General features: G+C 37.6%; 1 protein-coding gene across 2 annotated transcripts in view; it reads left to right on the top strand.

Annotated features, from left to right (window-relative positions):
• The window catches only part of WDR37 (WD repeat domain 37), a 44,602-nt gene extending 29,136 nt beyond the window's left edge, over positions 1-15,466 (top strand). For both annotated transcript variants that reach the window (XM_050310822.1, XM_050310830.1), the window contains 3 exons: positions 10,335-10,469; positions 11,149-11,263; positions 12,365-15,466. In XM_050310822.1, the coding sequence (XP_050166779.1) occupies positions 10,335-10,469; positions 11,149-11,263; positions 12,365-12,496 (382 nt within the window). In that variant the 3' untranslated portion in view covers positions 12,497-15,466. The remainder of the gene's footprint in view (positions 1-10,334; positions 10,470-11,148; positions 11,264-12,364) is intronic.
• Positions 15,467-15,705: the final 239 nt, after the last annotated feature.

The following is a 15,705-nucleotide window of genomic DNA, read 5'->3' as shown; positions in this document are numbered from 1 at the left end:
CACCCTAAATTTAAGGGTCTCAAAACTGACTTTAGTATTCAGTGGCTAAGCCTGCTGATGTCCCTGTTCTGTTGAGGAGGTGATTCTGTTACAGAAGGTGAGTGTTTCACTGAGGAGTGCAGGCAGAGCAGAGAGCGGGGGTGGTATTTGGCAGTTGAGGGATTTTATTTTTGGACCTTTACTGTACTGCCTTTTGGCAAAATATTTTTAAATTTCTCTCTAATCAATGCTGTGACAATGTCCTCACGTTAAGCTGCATAGAAGAAATTGTTTTATCTGGAAATTGACTGGAAAATGCATGCACAAAAGAATTTTTTTTTGGCTTTCCTGAGTGTCTCTCTGAATAATTTGCCAAGCTTTTAATATTTTGATAGGCCCTTGGCATCAGTTCTGTAAATTGGATGTTACAGTCATTAACACTGATGATTTAAAGTCCTCAACCATAGGTTTTAACAGCCTCTGGCTGAGCAGCACCTGATGAGGAGCTCATAGAGCAGCTATTTTTTCCCTGTGTATTTCACCAGATCAACTCTTAATACGTTAAACCAATATAATTAGATGCCAAACATCTCAATCATGAGGCCAACATGCCGTGTTTCTTGTGTACTGCAACACAAAATCTTATTCCATCCGAAATTCCTTCTCACTGTGGCTGCACAGCGCGTCCTGGCCGGCAGGTGTCAGCACTGTTACACTGTGTGAGGGTCTGCTGGCTGAAGAATTTGGGGAGGGTGTAATTCCAACTTCCTTTTATTTTATGTGTTAGAGTGAAGATTAAATCAAAATGTCTTATTACTGTCTTAAAATTATAACTGATACTGATGTGTTTAGAGAAAAAAGAATCCTGTTACATGCAGAGTATGATTTTATAAAGCTAATTGACATCAAAAAAATGAAAATAATTACTATGTGTTGTCATGTACTATGTACTATGTTCTGTCAAAGGCAGTGTATATTTTTTACCTATAAGAGATTATTTGTATCTTAAGTGGACTAAGGAATCCCTTATTATTTCAGTGTCCTGAACATATAGCTTCTTGATTAGAAGCAGAATGTTTCTTGTGGTCTACTATTGTGACAATTTAAAAAAATAAATTCTCTTCCAGTAAGGCCAAAAGGAATCATTGTGATTGACACGTCTGTCTTGAGCTTCTTGCATTGACAGCTGTTTGAATTAGGAGGCATTTTTGGGAGAATTGCCAACTGTGTGTGAGGTTATTTCAGTGACAAAGATTCCAACTTATTTCTTGGTGAATTCTTTACATTGCTTATTGTGGTGTTTAATTAATTTCCCTGTTAAACTTTTTGTGCCTCCCTCGTCTGAGTTTGTCTAGCTTCAGTTTCTGTCTTCTGATTTTTATCTTGAAGAGCTTTGTTTCCTGTATTTTCTTCTGTACAAATTACCAGTTCTTATTTACAGGTTACCTGTTTTGCCTTAAAGTATGTTTTTGAATATATTTTGAAATTTATGGACCAATATAGTACCTTGATAGTACATTTGCACTTCAAGCAAGCTGAGTATTTGAAATATATTAAGGTCTTTTTCGAAGTTACATCTGCCTATGGAAGTTTCGAGATCTGTGAACATTGCTTATTCACATTTTTCATATATACGACTGTTTCAGCTCAGTACATGACTTGTTTGCCTGGGCCTTGCTCACATAGTCATAAAAATACCTTGTCACATTTAGTTTTAGGTTTGCCATGTTCATCTCACTTACTTATTCTCTAGTGATTAAAAAAATAATGAAATGGTATGAGAATAAGACTGATGTTTGTCTAAATATAAACCTTTGTTATTGTCTGGTTTTGTGTGTGCAGCAATAGGAATTTGTATTGCTAGTCACATCCCTCAATGAGGAGTTTAGTAGAGCCCTGGGAAAAGGTTAATCTACGTTATAATCCACACACTAACTTGTTGCATGCTAACTAAATTGATGTCATGAGTTAAAGCTTCCAAGAGTTATACTGGGGACTCAAATTCCAATACATTTTTTCCAGCGTATTCTGCTTTGAAATACATGTTTACAAATATATAGCACCAGCTGTTCTCCTACTGAGAAATTTTTTCATTTAGTGGTTATTGATTAGAACTCTTCAAATTGAACTAAGGTTTTGTTTTGAAGAGCAAAATGGTTCTGGCATCTACCTGGCAATTTTCATTCCAGCTTCTTTTCTGGTTTTGTTTGCCAGTGCCTGCACAGCTGTGTCTTGTTGGGGCTGTGAAGGTCTTTGTTTTCCCAACACAGTGACCTAGTTTAATGACCAGTGTTGACATGCTCTTGCATATGTGCTTGATGAGATTTTTTTTGTGCCTTTAAGTACTCTGCATGTGCTTGATGTGTGGAACCTTCTAAAACGTTCATGTTGGAGATCTTTACCATTTGTAGCTTAAAAAAAAAAAAATCTTATTCTGTACAGGTCGAATACTTTACAGATTTTATTAATTTGTTCTGACAGTTCAGTAACACTGGAAGTAAACTGGCAACAGAATGCTTATTAGCTAGTGGATTTCTATACAGCTTTTAAACTGAACAGTGGTTTTGCTGTATATTTGTAGTAAGCTGATGCTTATATGCAGCTGATGAATTACTTGGTAAATAATAAACGGTTTTGTTTTGTTTAGTGACTGTCAAAGGTACACAGTGGTTGGGGACATCTCTCTTGAAAGACTTGAATAAAAATATGCAAGGCTTCTAAGTCTGTATTGCAAATACCATCCTTCAAAGAATAAGATGATGTCTTAAGAAGCAGCTTTGGGTTGGTATCCTGAAGTGAATACCCTTCGTTAATGCTTCTTGATTGTTCAGTGTATAGTAATGTACCACCTTGTCTGGGTGATTAAATACATTTTTGGCTTAAAAAGAAATAAAAGTTTGACTGAGTACTTTTGACCTAGCCTGAAAAAAATTACAAAGTTTGTTTACTACTTTTCAAACTAACTGATCTTCGTGGCTAGAATGAACCAGTGCATCAAGTGTGAATGTGTGTTAGCTGTGGACTCTGTATCTTTGTGTTACTTCCTGAGAAAACTCAGAGAAAAATTGCTTAAGGTGAAACTTATTTCTTCTAAAGAGCTGAGCAAGCTGGCCTATAGCTCTTTTGGACTACAGCATATTCCTTCTTCTTTCACTCTGGTTATGTGGCTGTAGGAGACCAGAAGGGAAAGTTCCTGTTCATTTGCTGCTTGAATGTCTCTGAATATGCAGCTGGATGGTAAGTTGTGCTTCATCCAGAGAACTTTGAAATTAGAGAGCTGCAAATATGCAACTTTTTATTTTCAAACTCCTACACTTGCTGGAAAGTCTCAATTAAAAAATGTAAAAATGATTAAGCAGCTGCTGATTAAGATGCAGGGCTGAATTCTGGCATTTAGTGAATTGAGAGTTAATGTCAAAATGGCATTGCATTTCAAGAGACTAATAATTGCATTAGTTTCTTGGACACTCAGCTTTACCAAGGTCAGCTGGCTTTTCCAGATTCTTGATTCTGCAAGATTTAATTCTCATAACTTGTATGTGTCTGTCTTGAATATGCTCTTCTTGAAAGAGCAAGTCATGGAGGGAGGAAGGGCCTTTTCTTCAGGCAGTGATATCAGTAGACATCCCTGTTGGAAAGTAGTCTTGTTCTAGATATGCCCAATATTGCAAGGTCACTGTTAGGTATTTCTATTCAGCCACATTTTCTTGGTGAAGTTAAAGCGTGTGTAGATGTAGTTCTAAAAGTGCAAGGTTTGCACCTTTGACTAAAAGCTCTGCTTGTGCTTTTAGTCAAAATTTTGTGCCAAACAAAACGTAACAAGTTGGATGCTATCAGTGGAGTTTGACCAGTTTAAAGCATCTGTTCTTTTCAAGATAGGCCTCTTTTTGCTTCAGCTATTAATGTGATCAGTGATGCTTTGTCTACCATCTTTCTGTTGTTTCTCATCAAAGAGTGCCTTAGGCATTCACCATGTGTGGATATCTCAATCCAACTTCTGTAAGAAGTGCAAAATTTTTGTGATGAAACATTCAGTTTTCTCCCCAAGCCTCACTGATTAACTAGATGGTTCTGATATTGCTGTTAATATTTCTACCTGCTGTGGGTTTTTTTCCTCTTGCATTTAATTGAAAAAGGCTCCAAACTTGTGTTTCACACGTTGTTCTGATCCCACATTTGCATGTTGAATATTCTTTAAGTGAAGATTATGGTCTGGACTTGAAGCTCCAGGTTTGTTTGTTTGTTTGTTTTTTGTTTTGTTTTGTTTTTGTGTGTTTTTTTTTGTTTTGTTTTTTGTTTTTTTAATGCTTTTAAATTATCTTAACATATTTCAAAACCTTTTTGGTTTACATTTATTACATGCATGCAACTGAGAATGATAAGGATTCAACAGTTTTCTTACCCTTGTTAGCAGCCTTAATAGCTGATGAGTCAGGCATTCAGCTTTGAATTTTTCTCACTTCCTGTGCTGTTCACTTCTTTGTCAGTCTGTCAGGACAGACTACAGCCAGCACATTTTACATGCCTTCAGCCCACCCTACTTACCTCTTGCTCTCTTGCACAGCTTGAATACCCCATTATCTCTTCTAACCTTCCCCAACCCAGTGTTAAAGTTGCCAAAGTGCCAGAAAGAGCAATTCTTTATGTTCTTGAACCTTTTCTGGTGTCATTGGTGAACTCCTCAAGGCAAAAATGGCTTCCTAGTTAATAGAGAAACGTAAGAAATTGAATAATCTACTCCTTAAGGTATAAGACTAAGTGCTTAAAAGCCCTATAGCTAAAAGGAAAAAAAAAAGTATTTTGTTTTGGGATGTGGGGTATGTAACATGCAATTTGATTGCACTCAGTGTTAGCCATTAGAGTTTTGTCAGTTGCTTTAAGGAAGATGTAGATGATAAATCTGTATCCAATTGCTTTTGAGTACTTTAAGCTTCACTACAATAGATGGAAAGAATCTTAATTCCATTCTTGAATGTATGCAGTAAAAAGTACTATGATATTTTTTTTTCAACTGACCCACAGAAAAGGTTTGTAAGAGGGTCCTTTCTTTGTATTCTACCTGGAGCTTAGATAACATATACAGCAGTCTGCAGGGATAAATGGACCTTTTTTATCCCATCATAAATGTAATGAAATTGATTTAAAAATGTTTGCACCTTAACTAATTTACTAACTTGCCATTGAGTAATCTTCATAAAAGCTAGTTACTGTTTTCATTTCTGTATCATTTTATTATTTTTTAGATGGTGAGAAAGGGAGACTGGCAATATTCTGTAAATGTCATGAAACACATGTCTCTGGAATACACATTGTTGATTTAAATGCTAAAAAAAAATGACTTGAGTGCTAACAGTCATCTCTGAATTCCCTCCTTTTCCCTTCTGTGTTAATTCCTGGAGAAGAGGAGGCTCAGGGAGGACCTTATCACTCCCTACAACTACCTCAAAGGAGGTTATAGCCAGGTGGGGCTTGGCCTCTTCTCCCAGGCAGCCTCCAACAGGACAAGAAGACATAGTCTTTAAGCTGCACCAGGGGAGGTTGAGGTTGGACAATAGGAAGAAATTCTTTACAGAAAGGATGATTAGACATTGGAATGGGCTGCCCAGGGTGGTTGTGGAGTCACCATCCCTGGAGGTGTATAAGGAAAGACTGGACGTGGCAGTCAGTGCCATGGTCAATTTGACGTGGTGGTGTTCAGTCCAAGGTTGGACTCTGATCTCAGAGGACTTTTCCAATCTAATTGATTCTGTGATTCTGTAATTCCTTCATGGTTCATTCTTACTGTTTCTCAAGTTGGAGAAAAAGGCTTTGCTGATATTTGGATATAAATCCATAGGCAGACTTTGGCAATTATATGTGTAGCTCCTCCTGGAATCAAGTGCTTTTAACGCTCTGAAACCTGAATGCACTCAAGTGTGGAGGTACTGGTGTTCTCCTTACCTGGAACTTCTGTGGCCAATGCCATCTCCTTGTGAGATGGGCAGCCTGTTGTCCATATCTGGAGGTTTTAAACACAGGTCGTGGCTTCCCGTCAGGCTGCAGATGGCTCAGTGTAGGGATACACTTTGTTCCCCTGGTGCAGGAAATGTCTTCATAAATAGAAATTCCTTTAGGATTTGTTTCTGAATTTTCCTCCTTGAAACAAGAGACCCATATTTGAGTGCTCAAACTTTGCTGTTTACCTACAATTTGATGTACCTTGAATAAATTTATCTGAAAACTCTGGGTTTGTCTATTTTCATCCCACACACAGATTGATGTGTGTATGTGGATGCCTTTTCAAGGGTGCAAAAACATATTGTCTCCCAGCATTCAATGGCAAATGCCATTTTAGGTTGCAAATCAAAACAGAAAGAGCAGTGTTAACTTCTTTTTTTGGTGCATTGCCAGCGAGGGTTCTGCATCAGCATTTCATGGTCCAACATTTCCAACGTGTTTTTTCCTTTCCCCCCTTCCCCTATGTGTGAAATTTCAGCAGATTGTTATGCAAAACAGTTTTGTGTCTCAGTGTGACTGGGGAGACAGCTGTTCGGCCTAATGAGGAGTGCGAGCACCGCAGTATTTCTGGTGATTGAGACCCACGCAGGGAGCAGGATGTGCGAGGCCAGGCAGCGGTGTGTGGTGAGGAAGTGCCACGCTGTCAGCTGGAAGTACACGCTCGGCTGCTCCCTATGACAAGATAAATGAGTTTTGCTGGGGTTTGGCGGAGGCTGAGGCTTTTTTGGAGAATGGTTGTAGCACACCAAACTCCCTGTGGGACCCACAGTTTGAAGTGTCATAAGACTGCTTCCTCTTTGCCTGTTTTTTTTTTTGTTTTTTTTTGTTTTTTTTTTTTTAATGTCCTACAATACCTGTCATCTTTTTGAGTTATTAAAAACCTAATGTCTTCTAGCATTCAATTAACATGGGGTCTGGTGATCTTTTGTTGACACTTTTTATTAATTTAGTCAAGGGGATGTTAACCAGAGTTTTATCTGGGTTAAAACAAACTGAAGACTAATACAAACAGAAATTAAATGTAGCCATATGAAAATATAGGGAAAAGGCTTTTAATTTTTGTGATATGGATGGGGTTAGGGAGGCAATACTTTTGAAAGGTTATTTGTGTATTGGCAGCTCTGTAACTTCTTTCTTCTCACACAGACTTTGCTTCCCTTTCCCCCTTTAGCTGAAGTCCTGTTTTAGTATATAAGTTGAAAGTGGCTTTTCTTCTTGTTGCTATTTTGTTTTAATTAAAACAAACAAAAAACCAAGAAAAAAAAATTGGTGAGATGCATCTATCTCACATTAAGAGATACCCCAGTTTGGAACAGCGGAGGACACAAAACACAATTTGTACCATGTAAGATTTGTGAGCTCAGCACTTGCTTGTTTTCTTAAGTCAGTAGTGTTGTGCATGTTTTTGAATTTACAGGTATGTGGTTTTTTAAATATGAACTCAATATGTTCCACTTTATTAAAAAAAAAAAAAACAAAAAAACACGAACAACAAACCAGCCAAAAAACCACTTGGTCTTTACTTGGATGACAATGAAGTGCTCATAACCCTCCCCAGAGTTCAGGTTTGTGAGAATGATACTGCTTTGGCCTTTCTAGACTTGTTGTTAAGTCACATAAAACTTGCAATCTTATTTTGAAAATGAGATATATTTGAGAATTGAATCAAGTGTATCTACAGGTTCCCCTAGAAGAGTCTTGTTTCATTTTGTTAAAAGCACAGTGTCTGGGAAGTGTTATGCAGACATCCATATACTGTTTGCTTTGGAACTGGGGCCAAAATCCCTGATCATAAACAGTAAAAATTGCAAAGCTCCATATGTGAAAGGCTGTTTCCATAGTTATGTGTGCTTGCAAATAGTGCACATCCCAGCCTGCAGTGCCTTACAGGGACAAACTGAGGGTGGACAGAGGGCTAAGACCACTAAACACCTTTAAAGTTGCCAGTGAAAACACACCAGCAGCCTTCCCTTTGCCTTTCTATCACTTTCTATCCCTGTTGCCAGAGAGCTACAGCAGAAATGAATTGCATTTTTATTTTACAAACTTTTTCTTTGTGTATGCAGTAATATCTGAATGGATAAGCTGAAAACAGTACAGAGAAGGATTTTGTTATCTTTTGAGAGTCTTCATTTTACAGGAGCAGGAAGGGCTGAACTAACCTAGGGCTGACATTCTGTTCTTGTGGCAATAGTTCTGAGTGTTTTCATTTTAAAAATTATAAATCTAAGGATTAGAGAACTTTATGTAGTCAAAGAAACTTAACTGTGTTTGAAAGTGATAAGTGATAAAGGAGAAGCAATATGAGATCAAAGAAGCTGGAAAGCTGTTTAAAGTTTTGTAAAAGAAAGCACACAGAATCGGAGGGTTATTTTAAGACAGTTTCACAACATATTCCAGCTGTAATTGGAATAAAATGTACGATGGGAAAACAGATCAGATGTGTTTGTTGGCAGCACAATGCTAAAGCACAGTATATTCACTCACCTGGAGAATTTTGTATGACATGAATTCCTTATACTGTTGTGTAGAGGGAAGTCTCCCAATGTGTGTGCAAATTATGGAGATTGAATAGAGAATTTTAAGCTTAAGAACAGTGTTTCAAATGTGTTGCAGCATTATAGAGTTAAGGGAAAGCTTGAAATATTTTTCTGAGGTATTTTGCAGCTTGTGTAAAGAACTAGTGAGAAGAGAAATGCAGATGTTGGTAAGTTTAAAGGAGGTTGGGCTGGTAGAAGACAAGTTTGGTGCTAAGAAATGCCAACTGTGTTGTGCAGTAACTCGAACTACATGAATGAGTTTTCTTTCCAAATGCAAAGGTGCCTTATGAAAGAGATTTAGTAGTTGTAGCCTTCATGTATGTTTTAACTTTTTGACTTTTGGCTCATAAAGTACAGAAGATTAGTCAGAGACCTCTTGGTTCTTATTGTAATCATCTCCCTGGTAGCCTAGCTGCACTCTAATAATGCATTAGGAAACTTGGTATCATGAATAAAGTGGGCCTTCATCCTAATTAAATCTTAATTTGGTGTCAATTTAAATTAAGAGGCTTGCATAAACTGGTCCATTGTGACCTGGCTTGTGCTAATCTCGATCAGCAGCTTGAGTAGGACATGAATTCAAATTTCTGCAGAACAACAAAAGTGACAGTAACAACTGACAACTTAAATTAAAATTACTAAATTCTAAGAAATTGACGTGCGTGACCCAAGTTACAAGATAGGTCATTAAATCAAATTCGTAGAAACAGAGTTGAGATGCCTTCCCTAATGATTGTAGGGAGAGACAGAAGTGCTTTGTTAGTACATTATGTGGGCAGAAAATAACTGGTTATGGGTTGGGAACTCACACAATTACCACGAAAATAGTAGTACAAAAGCTTTTAATTGGTTAATATGAAGTAAAGGTAAAAGATTAAAATAACCCACCATAGACTAATCATGAAAACTGTTCATTTGAGCCTACTGTCTTCTGAAAATATAAAATACAAGGATAATAACATTCTAAAATAAAATTAATTATAAAATCTCTTCTGGAAGTAGTATTTTGGACTTTCAGTTGCTACAAATATTCTCAAGAGTCTTTCTGTCACTCCTCTTTTGCATTTATAGACATAATGGGTAAAATTTGAAAGAACTGTATGGTTGTGCTTCTTACTACTCTTTGCCGTTTTTTTATCCGACTCTCAGACTTACCTGCTTGTAAAACAGGAATAGAAATCACAGTTAGAAATTGTTAGATTGCTGTAGCTATTGGCAGTGGAGTTTTACTGGGGGCTCTGTGTGTGGATTACAGCATGTTTATGTGTGTGTACAAAATAGCTTTAGGTACACCTCAGGTAGGTATTTGGGACCTCCTTGGTGTCTGTGCAGGGAGTGACAAATACCTGGAGTAGTTCTACCGAAGTCTTTGGATGGAAAGAAAAGAACTTGACTGCTGGTCTCAAGGCACTTAAGAGGAAGAATTGTACTCTGTGTTACTAATTCAGTTTGGGTTGTCTGATAACCCTACTGGACTTCAAAAGTGAATTAAGGTTTACATGTTTAGCTCATATCAGGATCAGTGTAATATGAAAGATGCCTCCAGAGTGAGTCTCTAGTGTTGGGCTGCTTCTCTTAGCGATCGGGACAGTCAAACCCTGTTTACCTTAAGTTCATAGCTTCTTGTAAGAATATTTTTTTAAAATTCAGAAATACCCACTTGGAGTTTTAATATTTCAGATTACTTTGTTTAAAAAAAAAAAAAAAAAGTCATGTTAAAGGAAGCACAGGAACAGAAACTACAATTTTTAAATCAGATGCTAGTTTAGCAAAGAACTTTAGAGCTTAATGTCTTTCTCTTTACTCCTGATTGTTTAGCACTGTGACATCTGCAGTTTTCACTGTGGGAGACAATGTTGTTTCTGGTAGTGATGACCGTACAGTAAAAGTCTGGGATTTGAAAAACATGAGGTCTCCTATTGCAACAATCCGTACAGATTCTGCAGTCAACAGGTAAGCAGACCTCTGAGTTACTGTTTTTCTTAATTCACCTTTTATTAATTAATTCTTCATTTCTTTCACCCGTAGGAGTGGTCCAGAACTGAGACACAGAGGTTTAGACTAGACAGTTTTTTTACAAAGAGGGTGGTCAAGTCCTGGAACAGACATCCTAGAGAGATGGTCGATGCCACAAGCCTACCAGTCTTGAAGAGGCATTTGGACAATATCCTTAATAACATGCTTTAAACTTTGGTCAGGTCTAAACTGATTAGGCAGTTGGAATAGATGATTGTTGCAGATACCTGCCAACTGAAATAGTCTATTTTATTAATTCACTGAATATACATTTAATTTTAGTCCCTAAGAATGTAAGAATTTTGTAAGAATTTGAGAAAGGTCTGCAATGGTTTTATAAAATGCACGTGTAGTCGGCATTAATTTTCAGTAAATACATAGCATTGTTTTTCTCAGATTTTTTTTATATGGGATGCAAATGTTAAGGCTGTTTGAGGATCTGGTACAATAGAAAATACCTTAACGGTTCAATATTTTTTTTCCTCTTTCCATTTGTGAATTCTAATCAGGAAAAATTCAGCTGCGTCCGTTCCCATGAGCTTAAATTTGCGCTGTCAAGTTCTATTTACCAGGCTCATTGTTTGGGGCATAACCTACTTTTGTCTCTTCTGTGCAGGATTAACGTATGTGTTGGCCAAAGAATCATCGCCCTTCCACATGACAACCGACAGGTCAGATTGTTCGACATGTCAGGAGTGCGATTAGCGCGGCTCCCCCGCAGTAACAGACAGGTAACCGGCTATTTATAGCCCTAAAGTACGCCTGCTCTTATTTCACACAAGGTTGAAAGCTGAACAAATGCTGAACAAAACTTGTCTAAATAAACGTGCTGCGGTTGGTTACTGAAAACAACTGACATGCAAACACGGAACATTTTGAACTTTTTTATTGGAATTGCAAATAATGTTTCAAGTGCATTTCATAATTTTTCTCCTTACTAAAGCAAAATAGAAGGCGTGTGTAAGAGTCTTTCAGATGTGTTTTAATGCCTTGATGTGATTTGTGTCAGGAAAGTGGCTCCCTATGAGATTTAACAGTGGTTTTCTTGTATTTGTGTGTTGGGTATTTTTCATTACACGGAGTTTAATTTGTTGTATATCCCAGGTAGGATGGGGCTTTGAGCAACCTTGTCTGGTGGAAAGTGTCCCTGCCCGTGCTAGATGGGTTGGAACTAGATGATCTGTAAGGTCCCTTACATTCTGTGATTTCACCATACAGAAACAGAAGGAAAAAGTGGGGGTCAGTTTTGTGAGCTCACCTCTTACAATTTGGTGATAAATTTTAATTTTTTTTTTCTTCTGTGCTTATGCACGTACATTCTTGATATTTAGTACCACATAATAAACAAGCTTTGCTGCACCCATCAGGCTTTGTGCATCTGTGGTGCTATTTAGCATGGCAAGCAACACTAATGGAGAAAATTTCACTAAGTGAAATTAATGGGATTATGCCACTTCAATAGATGTTTTTTGGATTGATTCAGCAGTTCTTGGCAGAATTGAGAAAGGAGCTTTAAGACTTATTTAGTCTATTTTAGAATTTTTCTGATTTAGGTTTTTTTTTAGTTCATTGTAGTCTTGAGGGGTTTTTTGTGTGTGTATGCATGTTTTTTTTTTTCCTTAGTAGTTCCATTCAGACTGACACTACTGAAACCGTGGCCAGTTTATTTATCTATTTATCTATCTATTTATTTATTTAATCTTTTAACTTACATGTTGGTCAGAATCCTATTTGGGACGCTTTTGTTACCATGAGCACTGGCAAGTTTGCCTTGCTGACGCAGAGGTCTCCAAGCGCCCTGTTGGTAACCTGCTGTCTCCCGGCTGTCGCAGGGGCACAGGAGGATGGTTTGCTGCTCCGCCTGGTGTGAGGACCATCCCATATGTAACCTCTTCACGTGCGGGTTTGATCGTCAGGCTATCGGGTGGAACATCAACATCCCTGCATTGCTACAAGAGAAATGAAATCCTGAAAGAGTTTCTGCGTTTGTGTCGCCATGGACTTCTACACTTTGGCAGGCTGCTCTCAACACTGGTCTGCTGTCGCCGTAAAAGCTCTTCCGTAAGGGGAGGCTCGAGCAAATGTTGTTCTTGTTACCACGTTGTGCACAGTTTGCATGAGTTGTACAGAAGATGTGATTTTTTAAAAATTAGTTTGTCTTGTGTATGAACTTTTATATTTTGGCATCCACTGGTCAATATGTTCACTGTTGCATAGAGCACATAAATGTTCATAAATTATTTAGCATTCAGTAGTTACACAGTAGGGCATTACATTTGTGACATAAATGTGAAACTTATGTAATTACTGTAGAGAGTGTATAGCAGTCTGTTATGTTTTTCCATGACTCTACATATCTGCCTTGTGTTAAAAAGAATCTGCAGGGCTAAAACTTTGAAATGAAGTGTGAATTTCACTAGTTGTATGATTGTAAACATTTTCCTGTTTGCATCTGATTTGGAATACTTTTTTTAGTGCTGCGTTATAGTGCAACTTCAACTCCATTTTTATTCTGGTTACTGGAGAAATAGTAGATTTGAGAAGGAAAATGCAAGCAACTTGTAATGAATATAGACTGCCAGGTTTATTTGTAATGATTTTTGTACTTTTTTTTTTGAAAAAAGAAAAATATTCATTCTGCCCTTCTTATATAAAGTGATTCTAAAACCTCATTACATTTCATACTAGCAAAAATCCAGAATATTATAATTCTAATCACTGAAATCTGGTCAAGCAAATTCTGAAGCACTTTAGTTTATAGCTATTGTTATAAACCATTTATGAAAGTTTGACTTTACCAGTGAATGTGAGCTGACCTTTGTAAGAAGGATTACTTCTTTTTGGTGATCTGCCCAGAAAGGAAATAGTTTTTTTTGGGGGTGGTGTTATTGTTTATGTACCTACAGTGAGCATATTTTCAATTGTGCTCACTTCCCATATTTTTATTTTGAGCCAGCAATACAAAGCAAATGAGTTCTACCTCAGAAATGAATGATGGTCAAGATGCGTCGAATCTCTCTGTAGCCTAGAAAAAAGCACTTTTGGTCTCTGCCTGAAGTACTGTCTCTGACAGGAGAGGAAAGACAATCATACTACATGTAATCCTTAAGGTAATTAACACTTAAAGCTAGTGGAGCAATACAGTCAGTAAACATCATCTGTTACCTTTCTGTTCTCAGCCACGACAAGGGCCCCTGTCCTGTTCCAGAAGGGGATAATTAACACAGGTCTCTCTTCTTTCTCCCAAATGATCTTACTCTGGTTTTGCTCCTCACTGTGCTTGGCTGTTTTTTGCACTGGCAGTGGGGTGCTACACTGCAGCTGCTGCTGATGTAAGTAAATGCAGTGGCAGCTGATGTCTTCAAAAGAACAGGAAGGCTGCTTCAGACAGACACCTCTCTTTGGCTAAAGGGAGATGCTGCCCCCATAACTGTCTGACATATCACAGTGTAAGATGAAGGGTGAGGGTAACCCAAAGGTGCACTCTTACAGTGGGAATCGTGGGGTTTATGGTGGGTTGGCAGAAGTGTTAGGGGCTTTTTATCTCATCATTATGGTTTTGTGAAACTATAGCTGTGCTCATGTCCTCTACTGTTATAATGACATGAAGACAGTTGTGTTAGCTGGTTCTCCTGTTACCTAACATATATATGGGCATGGGAGTGCAATGGGATTGGATGATGAATGCATCAGTGAGGAATTGTAGGAAAACAGGGGTCCTAGGCATATTTTGGAGTGTAGCATTAAGGAAGCTCAAAATATTTAATGGAGGATATATATGTAGTATCTTTATAGTACAGGTCCTCATAGTAATTTGATCCCTTTTTCTTTTGTGAGAGTTTTTTTTTCTTTTTTTTTTGATACAAGATGCATACACAGCTGTGCTGGAGTAATCTTAAATACCAAAACCAGTGAGGTTGCACAAAGCAGCTGCAGAGTTTTAAGTCTTCTGCTGATAAGAGTTAAATGATGGTGTCAAAGTTTATTTTCACTTTTTTTTTTTTTTTTTCCTTAAGAAGACTCACTTTCTTTTAGTTGGTGACAGGAAGAATTTTACAAAGGTTTATGCTGTTTAAAAAGAGAGAAAAATGTCTGGCCAGTTAAAGCAGTTTCTCCAGCATGGCCTGCATGTAGTGTCTTGAGCAATGGCTGTCCTTTATGACCTGAGGTGGGGGAGAGGGTCACTGGTTTTGGTCCTGCTAAACTAAAGTGTCTGTTTGAGCTTCTCTAATACATCTGTAATACAGGACCACTGGACTCTATGCAGTTTAATCATCATTGCTGCAAACTTTTTATATCACCAGAGGGACCATCCTCTGGCACCAGGAATGGGTTATTATGTTTCATTTTGAAAAAAATCAAGCAAACAAGGTGCTAGAGCCACGTTCTTACGAGCAGGCTAATACTTAAATCAGCTGAACACTTAACTATCACGTAGCTTAATTTTATATATTGTACTGAAGGGTGAGCAGAACTGCCATTCCCCTTGAAGCAAAATATATGAGCAGTGGTGAATAATACGACATTGACTTAAGATGTGGAAAGCATTTCATGGCTTTTAATGTTTTAAAGAGTGTTTCTCAGCACTGAACAATGTCCAACATTTCATAAAATGGAGGAAAGTTGCAGTTACAGTTTCAGTATTGTGCAGGATTTCACAGAAAACTCATCACTGGGCAAAACCAAGCTTCTGTGTCTTTCAAGCAGTGCACATCAGTTTTCACAAAGTTTGTGTATAATTTACAGTCATAAAGATCTGGAATGAAACATCTTATTTGTTGCCTAAGTCTGTGAAAACTACCTTTTGGGGAAAAGAATTTATAACTTATGTGGAACCACTTTTTATTATTCTGCTAATTTGTTTTTAGATGTAAAATGTTTCTCTTCATTACAATTCAAAATGCATTAAAACATTCAACAATTTTTTTTTGGAAGTTGCTCTTCTTCTGTTCTTCTTGCATTAAGGTTGATGTCAGTATTTCACTTCGTTAGTAGTCAGAGGATCTTCCTAGCCACATTCCACTCTTTTCTACTCAAAAAGGTTGTTTCTGAGGCATTGATGAGCACACCTCCTTTGGAAGAGAGGGACAAGTCTGTTTACTACAGCAGGAGTTCTGTAGTGCTAATGGTCATGCTGCCAGTAAGGTGTCTACAGAGAAAAGATGCTCAGGCC

The sequence above is a fragment of the Myiozetetes cayanensis genome, unplaced genomic scaffold (assembly GCF_022539395.1).
Source record: "Myiozetetes cayanensis isolate MyiCay16 unplaced genomic scaffold, myiCay2020 scf1, whole genome shotgun sequence".
Classification (NCBI taxonomy): domain Eukaryota; kingdom Metazoa; phylum Chordata; class Aves; order Passeriformes; family Tyrannidae; genus Myiozetetes; species Myiozetetes cayanensis.
This window is presented reverse-complemented; position numbering and strand designations above follow the sequence as displayed.